Source organism: Meleagris gallopavo, chromosome 14 (assembly GCF_000146605.3).
Source record: "Meleagris gallopavo isolate NT-WF06-2002-E0010 breed Aviagen turkey brand Nicholas breeding stock chromosome 14, Turkey_5.1, whole genome shotgun sequence".
In the NCBI taxonomy this organism is placed as follows: Eukaryota; Metazoa; Chordata; class Aves; order Galliformes; family Phasianidae; genus Meleagris; species Meleagris gallopavo.
Window position 1 is genome coordinate 9,089,134 of NC_015024.2, and position 19,940 is coordinate 9,109,073.

General features: G+C 39.7%; 1 protein-coding gene across 1 annotated transcript in view; it reads right to left on the reverse strand.

The window, feature by feature from the left end:
* The window catches only part of EEFSEC (eukaryotic elongation factor, selenocysteine-tRNA specific), a 118,191-nt gene that overhangs the window by 78,287 nt on the left and 19,964 nt on the right, over positions 1–19,940 (reverse strand). Inside the window, exons 2-4 of the mRNA XM_031555571.1 lie at positions 9,926–10,133; positions 7,082–7,178; positions 4,298–4,462 (exon numbers count right to left, since the gene is read on the reverse strand). Of these exons, the coding sequence (XP_031411431.1) occupies positions 4,298–4,462; positions 7,082–7,178; positions 9,926–10,113 (450 nt within the window). The 5' untranslated portion in view covers positions 10,114–10,133. The remainder of the gene's footprint in view (positions 1–4,297; positions 4,463–7,081; positions 7,179–9,925; positions 10,134–19,940) is intronic.

A 19,940-nucleotide genomic window follows, 5' to 3' on the forward strand; every position in this document is an offset into this window, starting at 1 on the left:
CAAACTGCCTTCTCACCAGGAGAGAATTTTACAAGTTACATTTCATTCTTTCCCTCCAGATACTTGCAGATTTTTCTGAGCTGCCCTTCCCCACAGCATTTCAATGAGAAGGAAAGTTGGCTGAGAAGTTTAACAGAACAAAAATAAGTTATAGCCAAGTTTCAAGGGAAAAAACGGAGTGGAAATTGAGACATTTCACACCATCAGAGAAACTCTGTTCCAGAATAGGTTCCCAAGAACAGCGAAATAAAACAATTAGTTTGAAGTAGCTCTCATTAACTTATTGCATTGTTTGACACAACCGCTACGTAGTTAGTGAACTGCATTCAGCGACAAGGTACTTTTCTATCAAAACTTCGAGGAAGGGGAATGGAAGAGATTTTACAAACAAGCCACGTCCAAGGCGAGGCTTCTCACCTCACGTCCTAAAGGCCAGTTCTGGCCTCACTGTGTAAGCAAGGAAAATCCCAGAAGCCTCAGAAGAAGCAGGTACACAAACAGAAGTCACATACATTTAACAGAAAACACAACAGTGGCTCCTACTTGCAGTATGAAATGAAAGACAATCAAGGTATCATGAACTTTGGATGAGGTATGCTTTGAGGGCTGCAGAATAGAAGATGAAAGTAGTAAACACACACCTAAAATGTCACCATGGAATTTTACATACATGCATCTTTGTGATACTATTCAGTGGCTTTTGAACCAACCTCATTTTCTGAGATTTAAATACTGGAATGCGTTCTCTGACAAGACTTCAATAGCGCAACTCTGTATGATCTTGCAAAAAAAAAAAAAGTCCTTAAATACATTGACATTAGAAGACCTCTGCTCATTGAGCTTTAATATGTAGATGTAGTAAGAACTAGTTTCAGTTAGGCTGAAGTAATAAAAAAAAGCTGAAGTAGTAAAAAAAGCTGAATTATCTTTTACAGTTTGAATAACTATGGTGGTTTAGCTATTTGAGTTATTTTATCAGACACGGGAGAACTTCTTTGTTGGTTGGGCCATAAAGCTACAGAACATCTGCCAGAAAACGGACCAATGTTATTTCGCCAACAAAGAAACTTGAAAAGATCTTTTCGTATCATAGAAGCATATGAAGCCATGAAGCTATTCCAAGTATCACACTTGGAAAATGATACTTCTTACAAGTTCATAAAGTCAGTAGAGTCTGACAGCAGACAGGCCCTTGTGAAGACAAGATCTACTACTGGCTTATACTGATACTCATTTACCACAAGATTTGACTAGAAAACAGAAACAAGTGTCTCATTTTGTTCATACTTGATATCTCAGGTGACCTCTTAAAAGTATATCAAAGTACCAAAACACCTGGATGACAGATCTCCAGCTATAGAGGAGCACTTCATAAACATTCTTGCCACTTTTGAGAAATAGTACAGCAATGGTGCAAAAATGAGGGACTGAAGGTTGGACTCAGCATGAACATTCCTCTTCCTGTTAATGGTAACAGCTCAGTCACACCTAGCAGATCAGAAATCTGACATCAAAGATGCACATCTGAGATGCACCTCCCAAGGACAGTCCTTTACTGGCAGCCCACAATTTTATTACACAAGAAATAACCTTGTATTCTATTAAGCCAGACACATTATTCAGCTGCAGTGCACAGCAAAAATCCCCAAATGATCCCCCCTACAGATAGGCACCAATCATTTACCAGTAAACTCAGCTCCTTAGTTGTCAAATCACTCACAAACTTCTGACAAAAGGCATTACAAAATGGCAGCACACTTTACTTTCATATATGTTCCAGTGAAGCTGTTAACATTCACGACACGCAGCCTGGATCAACTTGCAATAACACTAATCACTAATTACATTAAACAGAACAGATGGAAACTTGAATATAAAGTAGAAAGCAAGTTTTTGCTACTTAGAATTCCCAGGAATAAAAAAAAAGTGGTTTTGTACCTAGCTCCCACATACATGCTTTGTGACTGCTACATACCTATGGCAGCCAATCACAGCTAAGACAACACTGAATTAACACTTTCAGGATATAACCAACTGATCAAGATGCAATTCTCTTGCTTTTAAGCAAGCATTCCTACAAACTGACTTCAGCCTACCTCCCTGACTTAGATCCATTTACTGTGAACATGCACCCCCAACTCCTCACTTACTTCAATTTGACCTCTTCTACAATTTATCACAACTTCTTGTGATTCTTATTTCCTAATCTGGAACCTCAACTCTTTAAAGGAATACTAGCATATGACCATCTGTTTTATGCAGTCTTCTAGTACTTTTATCAAGCCTATGACTGCACAGTCCAAAACTAGAATCACTAACACTGGGCAGAAAGAAAACTACATCCCACTCATTTTACATTACTTTTCACACACATTTTTATTCCTTTAAGACAATCAGTAAGAACAAAAGTCTCAGGTTTTGTCTCTTTTGCATTTGTTTTGTGTTGGCTTTTTACATGGCTCCCTTTCTAAAGCTTCTATTGTTCTTTTCAACTGTAAGGAAGACAAAGATTCTTCCCCCCCAGCTGAAAAGAACTCTTTCCTTTTTCAATTAATGAATGCTACAAAATACACAAACTCACAAACTACGTTCATTAAACACAGTATACATAGCTCAGTATTTTCAAATCTATGAGTAAAATAGAGATCTATCAGTAAAATAAAATGAATCTGTATTGCAAAAAAAAAAACAACCCATACCTTAATATTTAACTCCAGGAAGTTTTATAAAAGAGAAATAAAAATGTCATAACTTGTTACAGTTTATAAACTGGAAGACTGTAGACATTGAAAGACCACTGAAGTAATCTTAATGGACGTTCAGAATTCTGCCAGCACTGTGTTTTTGCTGCAGAAATCCTGGGTTCATGCTCTTCAAGGTGGATTTCAAGCGCTAGTGCGCAAATACTACTAACTCAATCGGATAGTGAACTGTTTGCTGTGTCAAAGCTTTTTGCCAAACACACATATATAATTTTTCTTTTTTGCTGTATGGATAATCAACCCCAGATGGCAATTTACATAGGCAACAGCATAAAGGAATCCATGCACTGCTGGTGCTCTCAGCCTCAATCAGAGCAAGCACGGGCGTTTGAGAATGTCACTGTTTATTTTTAATTGCTGTGTCCCTCCTTTGTGCAGGTTCAAGCGGTCAAAGATGTCGAAGTCCATTAGTAGAACTGGAAGATGATGCCACTTCATTTGGTGAGAGGGTTCCTCAAATTTAAAAAGCAGATGGTTTGTAATGTCCCTAAATGCCCAGTGGGCACCAGCTGTCAATCTCAGTTACCATAGGGTCAGGGCAAAAAAAGGTCAGAGAGAGTCATAAACCACAATGTGTTGTGAAATGTGCTTCCTCCATTACGTTGTAGGCCTGAGAAAGGTTTGACCTTTCATAGGTATCCTAACCTAACTCTGCATGATGCTAGCAGGGGTAAGTACAACACACAATTCAAACTTACAAAAGTTGCTTCCTTTAACTGTGCCTTGGTTACCTGCACACCATGAACGGTCACATTCACAAACTGCTCATGGCAAAAAGCAAAATCCTGCTCACCACTATTATCACTGAGATGCATGGCACGTCTGCTATTTCACACAAGGCAGTGGAAGGATAAGTTCATCTACAGCAACTGAAAATAACAAACTTTTAGGCAAACTGCTAATGCTATGAGAATCGAATAATCTGCCCTTTTTCTGTCAAAGACTCCTTTATCTGCTAACTTAGGCTTTCACTTCTCTAGAAATAAACAACTTACCTGTTGTTACTAAGCCTACTGACTCTCTTATAAATCCAACTACAGCAAGTAGCAGCTCTTCCAGAACATGCTGACATCAATTAAACTCCCCAGCAAACAAAGAGAATGTGCATCAAGCATTTGGATGCCCTCTTCTTGTCATTTCCTTCACTTGCATACATCTCAGGGAGCCCACCTAGTCAGACTCCTTTGCAAGCCTTCTCATTGATGCATGTCTCAAATAAACATAACCTCACCTAAACCTCGTTTAGTCCTTCAGCACATCCCATCTTGGAAATGTGCTCACTTTGCTTTCCTGAAGTTGAAAATCTAACACACTAATCTAAGACAGCCTTCTTTCTTCTTCATTCAACTAAAATAGAGCAGGTGGCTTCACTGGCTGTGTTAACTAAAAAAAAATCTCCAAGTCTCTCACTATTATTAGCTCAGGTTATATTTGAGTATCAGAAAAATAATGGAAGAATTTCAGATTGGAGAACACAATCTTCTTTGTTGAGCACCTCTTTCTATTAGGAAAATTGAGGGGAGTGAGAGACTCACCTTCAGGGCAGGAATCTCCACATTGTCACCAAGGCTAACAGAGCCAGAAAGAATAGTCCCTGTCATCACCGTGCCTTGACCCTTGATAGAGAAGCAGTGGTCGACTGCCATAAGGAAGTGTCCCGAGGGGTCTCTCGATGGCAGGTAAGCCTGAGACTTCAGGACCTGAATAAAAGATAAAAGCAGAACCATGCCTGGGTAAAAAGCCATGACAGCCATACAGCAAAAGGAAGGCAAGCGGATGATTGATTGAACAGGCTTGCAGCTTTACTGACTTCAAGCATCTCCCAATAAGCTCAGAACACACCAATGTCAAATTAATAGTGCGTGCCATAGAGGAGATGCACAATTAGCAGCAGGAACAGTTCGATTTTCTGCCTTAGAAAGATTTGGTGCTGCACATTTAGCTTGGTTAGCAAAACTGTGCTGGCAACAAAGTTGCTGCCAAACTCAATATAGACACTGCAGCAAAGTAAATCAAAAAAACAACTCTGTACCCTTGTCTTCCCCCTTCCCACCTGTCCCAAAGTACAGGTTCATAGTGCATTTTGCTACTTCAGCTTTTTTGATTTAGTGCAAATTAACTTATGTAAAGATACTAGTGCCCCATCACTGCCTCCCTCCCAGACAAAACTATTACATTCAGATAAGTTCTCTAAGTCAATTTCCCTTTCAGATTTATGTTAACATTTCATGGAGGATCAAGCCACTAAGAAAAATAGCTGAACATTTTTTACGGAAATTCTCCAAGTTCGGGATTTCTGTTTTGCTGACGAATAACTTTCTTAAAATACATCATCATAGATATCAGACGTTAATGATAGAAGTGCAGTCACATACTAACAGTGGTTCAGAGGAGCTGGTTCATCTCTGCCTCTGTTACAATATTCGCATATAGACTTGGCACTGCTTTCAGTGTCTGTTTTTAAGGTCAAAATCTGTAGGTTAAGTCAGAGTCTTAATGGCAGAACAATGGAGAGGGAACCTCATCAGTGAGACAAAGGGCAATTCCCTGAAGCTCAATGGCAAGGCTCCCATAGCATTTGCCAGCTCTACTAATACCTCCCAATGTTTATTCACAGAAGAGATGACAATTCTGGAACAAGCCGAACCCCTCATCTACCTCAAACAGCACTCCTAACCATCCTGCCCTTCCTTGTATAAACTACACGTCAAATAACATATAATCCATTTTTCTGAAAGCCTCAAGAATTATTCTCACAAAAAATAGAAATTCAGCACTGCTAGAACTAATGATACCTCTGAAGCATTAGCTTACTTTACAACCTTCTCTTGGTCACATGCATTTGATATAGTGCTAGTTTCACCATTAAACAGCTTTTTCCATCTATCTTTTTTCTATCTCATTCAGTTTTAAGACAAACCCAAGCGATGCATTTTATCTTTTCCAGAAGCACAAGGCATACAGTAAACAAGTCACAGCATCACAAAGAAAGATGGTTTCATTCTAAGGGCAGGTGGGGCTGCTCCAGGAAACAGATTTTACAGTTACTAATGCCACAACCTCCACATATCGTCATGTTCCTACAAATGAAACTTGCCACAGGTAATCATTGGTTGTATACCTCAGATGGTTCAAATGGAAACCTCAAACCTTGGTAAGCACTCACAATTGCAATCAAAATTGGCAAGCACGTCCCAGAAGAGTTCCTAGCTGCTTTAAATTTGGCAAGCAGTATTAGTAAACTCATTGGACTTAACTCCTCTATCCCTCAGCATCCCAATCTAAATTCAGATCAGTCACCTCTGCACTTCCTATAGGTCTTTTGGAAGTAAATTAACTATTTGCCAAGTGTTCAAATCATCACTGATAAGTGCCAAAGAAAAGTCCAGAAGGAAATTAATTATTCTAACTGCAGAGCAGCATTTGAATGGAGTTATGAAGCCACACAGAGAATAATGAGAATTAAAACAAAATGCTGACTGTCTCCTCAGGAGTTCAGTTCTGTCTGTCCTCCACAATGAGGCAGGGGTTGTTTAGAATAAAGGATCACACACTTAAATCTCTACCATAGCACTCGTGTGAAGGAAGGAGACACTCAGCTATGCATGATTTCTGAGTGAACAAATTCAAACTTTGTTATTTTCCTAACTGCGGTGCATAGGAAAAGGCAATGGCAGATAACCAGCTCTAAATTACCAAAAAAGAGTGATAGCTATAACCTAGTTAAAGAACAAAAGTTTTGCTTACTCATCCCAAGGATGGGATGCCAAATACTTCAAAAGGAGGGATCCTTCAGGTAGAGAACCTTCCGTGGAGGCACCCAGCCCTTAAATGAGGCTTAGGGAGCCCTTAAATGAGGTTTAGGGAGGCAGTTGCACAGGTGAATTGCTTTCATCTGTGCTCTCAGGGCTGGCTGTGTTCCTTCCTCAGGTGCTCAATCATTGGTTCAGGTCATGACTTAGCAATTCCCATACATGGTGTAATTCGAAAATAACACCTAGCAATGATTAGGCAGAATTTTAAAGCAATTTTTATTTATTATGCTTTGTAATTCCTGGCAACTTTAAAACACTTCACCATGTGTGACAGTGGCTTCTTAAGACAGCTATCCAAAGAATTTGAGGTTAGAAAAGAAGATCCATTTTTGGGGCACAGATCTGTAACTCCTCCACTCACTGGAAGGAATCCTGATGAGTTAAGTCCCACCAAACAGACATTAAGGCAGTACTTCTTCAGTCCTAGATACTAGTACAGTGTCACTTCAAAAGATTTAAAGATGCTCAAGCACATTTTACAGCATTAAGTTCTTCAGCAGGTACCTCAATTAATTCAGAAACACCAAGTGGATTCTCAGACTCTGGAGCTTCCGGTCCACCAGGCTTTGCTGCAACGGCAACAATAGGGCACCCAGAGAATCTGAAAGAGAGAAAGACTCCCAAATTAGACCACAGATCTCTCATGTCTGTAAACCAGACTGTGAAGGCAAAGCTACTGTCTGAGAATCTAATTTATCTGTTCTTCCCTCTTAGTGAATAACGGGCAGTTTTATTTTATTTTTTTTAACTACTGGAATTTGTGCTAATGAACTTCACCATGAAATCTTTAACTATGTTCAGCATTAGGCACAGATTCAACTTTTGAGTGACACTGAAAGCAAGACATCATTTCTGAAGCAAGGACGTATTACCCAGTTTTATCATAGTGGTTCTGAATTCAATCTAGCTTACCTGGAGACCAGCTCAGTTTTCAACTTTCACTAGAACAATTACAGCCCTGGCTGTACAGTCATAACCTTCCAACCAGGAGCCAAATGCAAGATGGCACGATATCTACCTGAGTGTGCAGACAGTCTGTAAGATTTGCAGACAGTGGAAAGGTCCATTTCTACTGAAATGAAAATTTATAAAACAATCTCAAACATGCAAAGCTTCTGAAAAGAGCAGCACAGCTGACCCCACTTTAGCTTTTCTCTTGCACTGAATTTTATTCTTCAAGCCCTTAATATTCAGCAGCTGCTTTGTTATTTTTTAAAGTCTGCTGACTGAATTTGTGACATTTGCTCCCTATAGAACACAACCTATAGTTCAGCTGATGTGATAGCTTGCATTGCCTACATTTTGGACAGAGAAATCAGATTGTAAGTCAGGTTATTACTGCATTTTTTCAAAATTCAGGATTAACCACATTAAATACACATATTTGTTCAAGTAATGGAACAATAATCAACAGTAAAAATAAAAATAAGAATTGCTTGGCTCTGAAAGATGATTCTGATTCAATACATTCAGACCAAAAGTCGTGAGTGCTGTCAACCTTGTGATTCTCCTTCACCCCAAATCATAGATTTCATCTCAAAAAGGGAATGAACTACAGTAAAGAAAAAACACTAAATTCTGTACAGTGAGCTCATTTAGTAGCAAAAGAGAATCCAGTACATTTTCTCTGCAGCATCTGGAAACAAAGGGTAAAAAAATGTGCACGGAAAATTTCTGTGATTAACCAGTGAGACTTTCAGAACTCTTATTTTCATGGAAATTCTTTAGGACAACATATTACAATAAATAAAGATTTATGTGGAACCAAATGCTTCACTCTGTTTCCCCTATGCCAGAATAAACTGAAGTAATCATATGCTGACATTGGAGGTACTTCCAAATATGATTAGGACCTACTAAAATTGTCACTCCACAACACAGATTTCTTGTCAGCAGTGTTTAGACCCGGTTGAACAAAGACACAAGATAGCACATGCCAGAACTTACAATTAAATAGAAATTCCATTTGTAGGAACACTTTGCATTTACTTACAGTATCACAAGATTAGGTCAAATTTTCAAATTACAACAAGTTACTTTCCTCTGCCTATAATAATAATCAGCAAGTGAACTAGTCCTGGAAAACACCCTATTGACAAGTGTCTGTAGTTCTGAGGCAGCTGTCAGATGGTCTCAGCATGCGCCCTGCTGTTCAAAGTAGTTTAGAAATACAAAAACAGTTAAGCATGTGTTTGGAAGTTTAAAGATGAGTGGAAAGGAGGCTGTCAAGAAACAAAATGTGCCCAACATACAATGCAATAGGCACTTTGCAATCAGCCCAGGGTAGCAAGCATCATAAAGCACAGATTGCTCTTGCAAAAAAGGAATGTTAGTTATGGGAACAATACACAGGCACATCCGATTGAAGAGCATTTCTAAGATCCAGAGTTCAAATGAATAATTAAAACATCACGACAGACCAGTTCTCTCCATGTGGAAGCACAGCTGTTGTTATCAACTGATGTACATCCTTGTTTTAAAAGAGAGATGGCAGAAAGGACCTCGCAGTTAACATGTCCCATACTTCAAAAACTCACTTTCCCTTCATTTCTGAGTCTGCTCATTTTCAAGACATACCTGTGGGACTCATCTGTACTTCATTCCCTCAATTCTCAAAATCAAAATGTGACCTCCAAGCTATGAACCTTGGAGTCATAATGTCCCCTCACAACCCTGGACAAAGTAAGCTCTGCTTCTATTTGTATAAACCACTAAATTGTGTAACCACTCTAAGAGTTTCTGTTTTATTGTCCCACTTCATAACAGCTACATTTTCAATTGCAAATCTCCCTGCACTTTGTTCATTATTTTCCTCAATTAATTTATGCACAAAGACTGAAATACCAACCCAGCCAGTCACACTGCATTACAGGAAACTTCAGGAACACTGTCAATCAGATTCTTGTCCATCCTGATCTGTCCCAGGTAGAAGCTGCCTTTATTTCACTACTTAGGGCAATCGCATCTTTCACCTTGGGTTAAGGAAAAGCTCTAAGTCTTTCTTGTCATTAAAGTAGAAAAAGAATTCTGGAAAATAACAAAATTTACAAGCTCACGAACTAAGAAGTTCTCCTTCATCCAGACTTTCTGGCTTGGTTTTATGCAATCTGAATTCAAAGCAGTCCTTTAAACTGAAAAGTTTAATCGCACTAAGAAATTTCTATGTACATGATACTTCCAAATCCAGGGCCGAGTTTGAATTTCTGGTAATCTTTCCACTCTTCTCCTCATCTACATCTATGACTCATCTAAAGGAGCCAGACAGATGAATTCAGAAAAATGTTGGAAGTGAAATGTGGTTAAAGTATTTATGTTACAAGTTAACTGTTAATGTGACTGTTAACTTACTTTGTATTTTCCAAGGTCTTCTGCATTTTCTTAGTCATCTTCTCAATGGCACTTTGTCTCTTGGCCTCTGGAAGGAGATCTATTTTGTTCAGAACTACCACCATCTTCTGGCAGGCAATCTGCCCGATCACCAAGCACTCCGCTGACTGCGTCTGCATCCCCTTTGTCACGTCGATGACAAGCATCATCAGATCGATAATCTGGGCACCTGGAGAAGAATTCACAGTCAGAACTGCAGCAGCATAAAGAGGCTCGGCATCATTTTCTCAAATAGCTTCCATAAAAACTGTCTGGATATGTACACGTGCCCAGAATTATGAACAAAGTACAAATTAATGCAAGCATCGAATGCCTGGCTGTGTTTGAAAATAGGACTTAAGGAATGTAAGCCCTTATATACTCCTATCAGATTATAAAAATATTCTAGCCTATGATTGTTTACATGTTCCCCTACATTAACAGTGCAAAGACACTATTGCTGCATTTAAAAATAAGGGTCAGATTTACTACAAATCAAAGGAAATTCATAAAAGCCTTCAATATGAAGAAGAGCTGATTTAAACCCTTCGATACATCAGCATTCACTCCCAGTTCATTTCTACATCAGCGAAAAGCATATTTCATATCAGAGCCATAAACAGAACAGATTCTTAGATCTGCTTTACCTGAAAAAACTCCTAAATTTCAGGCTACTTTTACCAATTGTGCTCATGGATTATTTTTTAAATATTGTTTTCATGAGCTTTTTAACCTCTGACTAAAGCAACTCAAATTTCATGAATTTAACTTCATTTTCAAGGAGCTTTTGGTGAGTGTTGGGCCTCCACTAATAGCATTCAGGAACTGCCTCACTCCAGGGAACTGAAATACTCTGAACAACCAAAACGAAGCTGCAACAACTTCAGTGTAAGAAAGTTTAAGTATGAAGCAGAAAAAGAAATGTAAAGCCGAACTATCAGGAAGTTATGTTAGTCAAAAAACACCCAACACATTAAGAAATGTAGTAGAAGAAATCATGTAAAACTGCAGCATTTGGAACATAAGTGCTTTTAATATTTGTCTCAAGCTTTTGATCAGAAGAACACGAGATCGATGCGACGGTTCCTTGTTCTTTTGCCCTCTCCAACCCACTTTATTTTTTTCCCAGTCTTTATAATGGCAGTCACAACAGCTACCCTTGTTTCTAGTTCCCATGAACTCTTGGGATAGGAAATCATTCTGAGGCTGAAGTGCATGGGTGAACGAGTGGGTGGGAACGACGACAAGAAAAAAGTTATGGTTACAAAATGACTATTTTCAACCTACCGAAGCTTTCATCTTGGAATAATGAATGCTAAATGTAAATAATGGATGCCTCAGAGGGCTGGCTGGCTTACGATGACATCTGCAAAGCTCCTGCACAACTTTTCAGCAGCCATTGCAAAGAACTCTCCAAGACAAACTGAAGATAAAGTTTATCTCTTCAAAAGTATTTGTATTTTCATTGTTTCAAGAATGCTATTAATTTAGAACTCGCTTAAATTATAACAGCTCTCACCAGGGCTGCACGAAAGGCTGGGATGTTCCACGCCACGCTGAAGCACAGAGCTGGAGAACAGCAAACAAGGGGAACCAACAGCATGAAAATTGTTCAAGTGGAACAAAACACCAAACAATCAGCATGCACGCACTGCTGTGAGCGTATCCAGCAGGGGTTGGGTTTTTTGTATGTAAAACTTAATGCCCATGTTCTGTATTAAAACTACTCCGCATGGTAATTCTTCCTGCACAGATGACACCTTTAAAAATGAAAGGGAGTTAATAACTAAAATCAAACCATGAAGTTAAATAACATTAATACCATAAAAAGACAGCTCATTCATTCAGTGAAATAACAATATTGCAGCTTAAGTTTTAGCTAAGCCTTATGACTGCTAGGGCATGGCACTCTGTGCTCTGTAATGAAGTCAAAGCAACCAGATCTGATTCTGGTCCTGCAAAGGGAGGCTCGTGTGATGCATTATGTATGGTGCAATATCTCTTCCCTCCAACAGGAGACAAAATCTGTACTGAAGCTGCTACACGCAGTTTCAGTACAAGGGCCCCTTTATCTTGAAACACTAAATTAACTGCTTTGAATACATTTGTTACAAAGCAAATACTTGTAATTGCTGTATTTATGAATCTATTAGTAACACTTGAAAAGAGCGACAAAACTCATCAGCCCTGTTGCTAGAGGGTCAAGAATGTCTACCTCGGGGCATTTCACAGCAAAGAAAAGATGAACACAGGAAAAATAACTGCACAGCCCATGGAGAAACTCCAAAACCACCAGAAAATGCATCAAGACACTCAGCATGAAAGCACATTACAGCCAAGGAAACAGCAACATACTCAAACTAGCAAGTATATGGCTTAGTACAGCTATTGTGAATTTTGTTTTAGTCTATAACCCATTTCCTTAGTCGCCCTTCATCCATGCATAATAGTTCATTAAACACTTAAAAGTGAAGTAACCCAGGGAGATCAAAACAAAGTATATGGGGATTCTTGGGGGCAAAGTCCCTAATGGTGAAAGTTAACAAATCACTTAAAGGAAGGTGACAAAGCCACAGCCTCAGCACGCATATAACCTCTCCAGAGCATCAAATACCTCGTTCAGAACAGCTTTTCCTTTAGGATGTAAATAATTATAGGAGACGCCTACAATATGTTTTAATTAAATTGCAAATATGAAGTTCTCTTTCAGACTATTAAATCAACTTACCACCATGTTGGATTTTGGTCAAGAAAAGGAACAATGCTCCTGAAGAATAAGATAAGAATAAGCAGAAGATTGAACTAAGAAAAGCTACAGTAAGAATGGATTATATAAATGTGTTGTTGTGTATACAATCTGACTTGGAACGACCTTTTAATTGAAGCTTAAAAACATTACAGCCATACCAAGTAGAGGCTCCACAACTGAGAAGAATAAAACAAGGTGATGGTATCACGCCATAAACCTGCACTATCTGACCACAGAAGGCCTGCCATGGGTCCTGTGTGTCAAATGGAACTACAAGGAAATGAAGCACATTCTCTCTCAAAGCAGGACAGAATATCAGCCTACACTGTCAAGATGAAGAACAGTCATTGCTTCCATACCGAGCCCTCAAAGCAGGCAAGCAGGACTGGAAATAAACCTGACTGAAGGAGAGATGCATGCAAAGGATGAGTCTGCATACTAGGAAGCACAGCAATAAGAGAATCTTCATTGCACTGAAGTAGGTGACATAGAATCTACAATTCAGCTGAATTACGGTATTCAAATGACCTCCCCTATAGGAAGAAAAACCAGACACGTGTTTCATCCATGAAAGTGGTGTTGAAGAGCATTAAGGAAGACAGTTCTCATGAAGTATGATTTCTCACTCAGTTTGAAAACCATCCACCATCAGGGTATCCTTCTTGTGATGACAGCACTCAGCTACAGCCCTGCAAGAAGGAAGTGAAACAAACTAGTTGTCACCAGAAAACACAAGGGAGAAGGAAAGATGGGAATTATATTGCACAATAAGAAGCTAAACCACAGTGGAAAAACAAAGTAAAGAAGTAGATGGTCTGCTGAGTGAAGGAAAACAAACACAGAGATAACACAAACAGAGGGAGATTGGGTGACAGCCAGATATGGGGACAAGCAACAAGGCTGGCAGCACTGCATCAGAGAACAGCCTGCAAGAGCTGTGCCAGCTGGGCTCGGGAGCACCAGCACTCATCTATACCACAACACTGACAAGAATCACACAACTAAGAGGTTAACAAAATATTTTCAGAGAAGAGAAAGAAAATGTCTACCCTAGCTTCGAATACTCAAGTCCAATCCACTCTGGCTTTTGAATTCTGGGGAATATCTGACAGCGATCATCATCGAGGAAGTAACTCCTTACTGCCACTGCCTGCACATCAAATAGGATCCATGCTGCCAGTGGGACCGCAGGCGAGCCCCCACATCAGGCTGCGTTCCTGTCTGGCACAGTGGGCTCCTGAGTAGGCTTTCACAATGTGAATGGCTTATTGTTTCAGAAAGCCAAAACCAAAAAGTATTAAAACCAGATCTGTCATACCATATTCACAGGGAAACATCACAGGAGTACCCAATCCATAGACTGTACTTTTTATAACTGCAAAGCACTGTAATTGCTGTGTTTATTTTGGCACAGAATATCGTGTCTTACATGGCAAATCCCTTTCAGCCTCTGTCATGGAAGCCGTAGCAACTCTGCAAGTTCAGGAACTCAAAAACCTTCCTGTTGGTGCATCCTCCTGCACAACACCTGTATGTTACCTGAATACCTGAGCTCCAGTATTGAGCTGCATGGAGATGGAGCCCTACAGCACATTCGCAGCAAGTTAACACAGGCATTTTTAAACCTAAGGGGTGTGAGGGGGGAAATAAATAAATACAATACAGTCAATTACCTCCTCTATATGTGCACACTACACCCACATTAGTTATAAACTGCAAGCACTAAACTAACTGGCAATTTCAGTATCGCTGAAAAAGAAAAAACTTGAAGACATCTGGGACAGTTTGAATGGTTGGTTTTTTTTTTTTTTTTTTCCAACAAAAGATTAAGAATATTAGAGTATCTAAAACCACTACTACTTTAGCAAGCAGAAGCTCAGTACTACATTAGATTCCTCATCATCTATCCCTACAAAGCCATATGGACTGCAGTCAGACCCAGGCAGTGCAGAGCAGGACAGAAGGGCTCCCAGTGTGAGCCAGCACAGGGTCCCATGGGCACGCGGGCACCAAACCTGAGCACAGCTGACTTGGGGCTTCTTTAAGCTACTGCATCCTTCTCCATTTGTTGTCATCTCGTTAGCTGACTTTGCACCAGCAGTCCAACTCCTGTTTGCAGACACCGAAAGGAAGCAGAAAGCGGAATTTGAAATGTAAAAATAAAATAATTGCGGGCCACGGGCTATAATTTGATTTCATGCTTTACAAGGAAATGAAAGAGGACTTCCTTTTTTTTTTCTTTTTTTCCCCCCCCAATATGTTTTTACCATGTTAGGATTTCCTCTAGTGCTGAAGAGAAAATCGGATTGTAGAAAATGTGCTGTTCTCAAGTATCATTGCTACTCAGGGGCAAAGCTCTGTTCTAATGTGCACTTCCCATTCTGGGGAAGAGGAAATTCTTCAATTAATAAACCGGGTGGACTGAGGCGAGTTTTTAAGGTTTAATCAATTTCATCTGCACAGAGGATAAAAAGAGCAACTATTCTAACCATTTTTGCCTCCCCTATTCCCCTTAAAAAGTAAAAAAGATCAATGTTTTATTTTAAATTCTTTGAGGTTAGTATCTCCTGTCTCAGGAAATATTGTCTGTATCATGCAGCCAGTATGAAACTTCCCCTTTCCCAGCCCCCCCTCCTTGTAAGGAATCTATTTCAGAAAGGACTACATTCTTCCCTGCTTTCATACACAGTGACACCTCGGGAGATGCCACGAGTTGGGCTAGGTGCCGTGGGGGGAGGCACTGAGCTGAATAAGGGAGATGTTTTGCAGGATATGAAATCTTCCAAACTTTAAGCAGAAAAAAAGAGGCAGGGAGAGATGTGCACACAACCGGAGCGCATGAATTATCCATGAAGCGATCCTCTGCAAAGCAATGCAAATCGTGGATCAAAACTGATACACCAACTTGCATTAGGAACCGCTTTGAAAAGAACAGGAACTCGTGGAGCTCGAGCATCCCACCACCCTTTCCCAGGCACGCTGTTCCTGAAGGCTTCAGCAGCTGGAAACACAAACAGACTGCACGGCTTCTATCTCTGGATAGCTTGGCGCATCTCCGATAGCAGGGGTCAGACCAGCAACCCGCAGCCTGCTTTCTGAATACACAGTAAAGCTTAGAATTATACGCATATTTCTTTTTTTTTTTCCCTAACAATAAAGAAACCGCTGGTTGCACAAATTCCCCTTAAATGAAAACCAGGCACCAAGCTCCTTCCTAAAACGAGAGTTACAAAGAGAAAGCAGGACGGCTACACGAGCACGCTTCTAGGAACAACTTTTCTGATATGCCAAATAACCTTTTGGTTATTTACTGTAATCTCGAATTCAACTCAAATATAAACAGTAAGTGATGGAAAGAGATAACTGCTAACGAGGAATAGAAGGATTCTCCTGGAGAAAAAAAAACATCACACAAGAATATACTTTATGGTTTATTTGGAATATGAAATAGACTGCAACACTGTCCTGACGATGTTAAAAGACCTATGGGCCTTTACCCTTCCTTTTGTCTAGCATGTCAGAGACAAGCCTGTGTTCTTCAAAGGGACAAATAACATAATTAGAATACATCAATAAGCTCGATTGTCCATGCGGAGGAAGCACAGAAGCGATAATGTCTCCGTGAAGGTTATGATGAGAAACACTGAGGGACGTCATCTAATAATTAACGATATATGCAGATCCTGCTGCTGCAGTAGTGTCCATATGAGTAAGCTTAAACAGATTACTTTTGCTGCAAAAATAAACCTGAAAGTAAAGACCACCCCCAAAAGATATTACAATACAGGCAAAGGAAGGTCATCGCGAGACCTTTAGCAAGACTTCACAGAGAAAGTAAGGAGCCCCACATTGCTGTCAGCCTCTTTGGAGAAGGAGTGGATGCCGGGCTGCCCATGGAGCCAAGGAACACACTTCCCAAGACCACACAAATTCAACTCACAACAGGCAAGTGCAGGAGGGCTGGACACAGAATCAAGGTGCTCAGAAAGGGAACCGAGAATGCAGATACACTCAATGATCCTGCGACACAGGCAGGAATCTAGCACGGGGTTGTTGACATCTGTGTATTACTTTCAAGGACTTGATTATTCAGAAAACAATAAGGGCTCACCCTGAGCAACCAGCAGCACTGCTTACAGAGATGAACGTGAAAACTTTGCTCTTTTTTTGCTTTTGCTAAGGAGTTCAAAAGCACCAGGCCAAGAAGCTTTGGAACAGCAGCACAGTGGAGTACCCTCCAAATGCTGTGGTCTCCTTCTGCAGCCTTATGCTACAATGGGAAAGGACAGCATGAAATGAAGAAAAACATTCAAGGTCAAAAAAATATAAATAGCTTTTCCAGAAAGCAAAGATCTCTTGAATTGCTATCTCTATGCTAAGGGAAAAAGGTTTTCTGTAAAAAAGATTTTGTTTATAATAGGGGAGAGACAATTCCAAAACAAGGCAAGTATGGGAAGCTCTCATTACGATCTAAATAAATTCACTTGTCAAGCACATTAAAATTTTACATAGTTTGTAAAATAAATAAATAGAAAACACCACACACACAGACACAAAGTTCTTCCTTCAAAGGCTCCCAAATACACATCACTACCAATAAAAGAAACTGCTATGCAACTTCTCAATTTTGGCAGCACGGAATCATTTCCTGTGCTTTTCCTTCCTTACGCAACATACCAGAAGACAACAGCACCCAACCTCTGCCTCACCTGCACCTAAAGCAGGAGCAGCACAGGAAGGGCTGTAGCTGAGGATGCACACTTGCAGACAAGCAAAGGCCCAGCTGCTCAGGACTGCTGACTGAAGCTCAGTCAGCAGTCAGTGTGTTGCTAAAAAGTTGGATGACATTCATCAGCCAGTATGCAAGTATTTACAGCAAATAAATGCTGTTCTTTTCAGAATCTGCCGACACATTTATGTTCAATGCAAAATTGTTTTTATTTTTAGAAGCAGTGAAGAAAGGTAGAGTAGTGGACTGCACAAGGGATGTAATATTCAGTGCTACTCTTACATCTAAGCATGTTCTGAAAAAGGAATCTGAAAGATAAGTGGCCTCAAAAACAGGAAATAAGACAAATGCAGCAAGTACTTCATGTTCAAATTTTTATAGAGAAAATTCCACATAACGGCATACAGTGACAAAAGCATATGAAGTTAAGCAAGAGAAGGAAATCAAAATCCCTCTAAAAAGAGCACAATGAGTCACATAATGGGGAAGTGCTAATCTCTTAATTAGTGCTGCTAGATACTGTGTGGCTTCAGCCAAATGGAAAGGCAGATTTGATATTTGCACAACTAAGATTTAAGTTAGCTCTAGTTGGATTTCAAGACATTTATGTTTACATCCTTTATTAAAGGCACTGTGATGAAGCTTATAGCAAAGGACATTTATGCCATCATTGACTTTCTTGCTTTTACCCCCTGAAACCTCCACTTGTTTCCAGAGAAAATGCAGTAAATGTGATGAGTAACACTACTGGGGTCTGACATTTCAATTCCTGTTCAAAATTTCAACGACTGAAGAAAACCAGAAACATCACCATAAATGAGAATGTTCTCTCTACAGTCTATAGGAAAGTTAATAATCCCACCTTATAATGAGAAATGCCCAATAGTGTATAGCACAGGTAAAAATAGAGATAAATAGTAACGAAAGAGAAGACATCAGAGGGTGGTGAGGCACTGGAACAGGTTGCCCAAGGAGGCTGTGGATGCCCCATCCCTGCAGGCATTCAAGGCCAGGCTGGATGTGGCTCTGGGCAGCCTGGTCTGGTGGTTGGTGACCCTGCACATAGCAGGGGGTTGAAACTAGATGATCATCATGGTCCTTTTCAACCATGGCCACTCTATGATTCTATGATCCTTCTTCCATACACTGCAATGCCCTCTTCTGTAATACTACACGTTAACACATCTGAATTTCTGTATCGACGAACACGGCACAAACTGGACAGAATCCAAAAAGAACCTCTACTTAATTTAGGGCTGAAAACATTAACTATGGAAGGGGTTAAAAACGCCTACATATCTTAAACATTCAACAGTCATACTGAGTAGACACAGATGACTGCTACAAAAAAAGTGAACGTTCCCTGAATTACACAACACCTTGGTATTTCAGCCGCATTAATTTCTTTCTTGGCTTGAAAAAGAGAGTGCATAAATTGTGAATTAGTTAGCAAACATTAACTTTTTAAAGTGTCATTCATATATACGCATATGCAAATGCAGACACAAATGAAGCTGGGAAGTTAAATATTCAGGATATTGCATAAAACTAAAGCAAAAGTTAGCTAACATTTCAGCCTGAATGTCATTATACCGCTCATCATTCTTGAAGCACAATCTATGACATTACAAAAAAAAAAAAAAGGCAATTTCATACACTTGAAAGCAAAACAAAGCACAAGAAAAGAAAACAATTGGGCTATTACCATTTGCATTGCCACTTTTTTTTGGCACTATGTGTTTGTATTGCATAGAGTATGGAAAGTTTTGGTCCCTTAATTTGGTATTTGAACTACAAGAAAAAGTCATGTCAGATTTCTAGGTTCTCATCTGACATAGGAAAATGGCACCTATAATCCACTGATATTCTCACAGGCTCAAGTACAGGTTTGCAGCCAAGTGCCTACTTCTGCGTAGGGCTGAGTTCATGAAAGAACATCTGTGAAACAACGTGATAATAAGCTGAACAGTAAATCAACCAGCACTATGGTTATGATTTGGAAAGAAAGGAAGGGACAATAAATAAATAAATAAATAAAGACACATCTGAAACCCTGCTGTAACCTCCTCAGATGGCACTACGTGCCCAGTATTCTAGTAAGCCTTCCTGGAACCTCATGAGCAATTAGTTGAGGTTTCAGTCTTTTTCAGAGGTATTTTGCCATATGTGTTTCTGGACTGCTCTGGGAATTAATGGACCATTACACTTGGGCCTTAAACAGCTGATCATAAATGGATCCTGGTAGTCCGTAAAGTCTTTAAGGTAAATGCTGGAAAGGAAACAGGTGAGAAGAGACCAGATAAAAAGGAGCCTTTTTATTGACTCATGCCAGCTTTACTTATACTCTCCACAAGATTGCCAATCATGTGGCAGATTAAAATGATAAATATACTTGACTAGCAAAGCTAAATATATATTGTACACTAAACAAAGTGCAAAGAAAAAAACCAACACGAGTACAAAGATGTGGTCATGCTGCTCCCTCTTTCCAAACGAGGGCAGACTGGCAGTATTTGAAG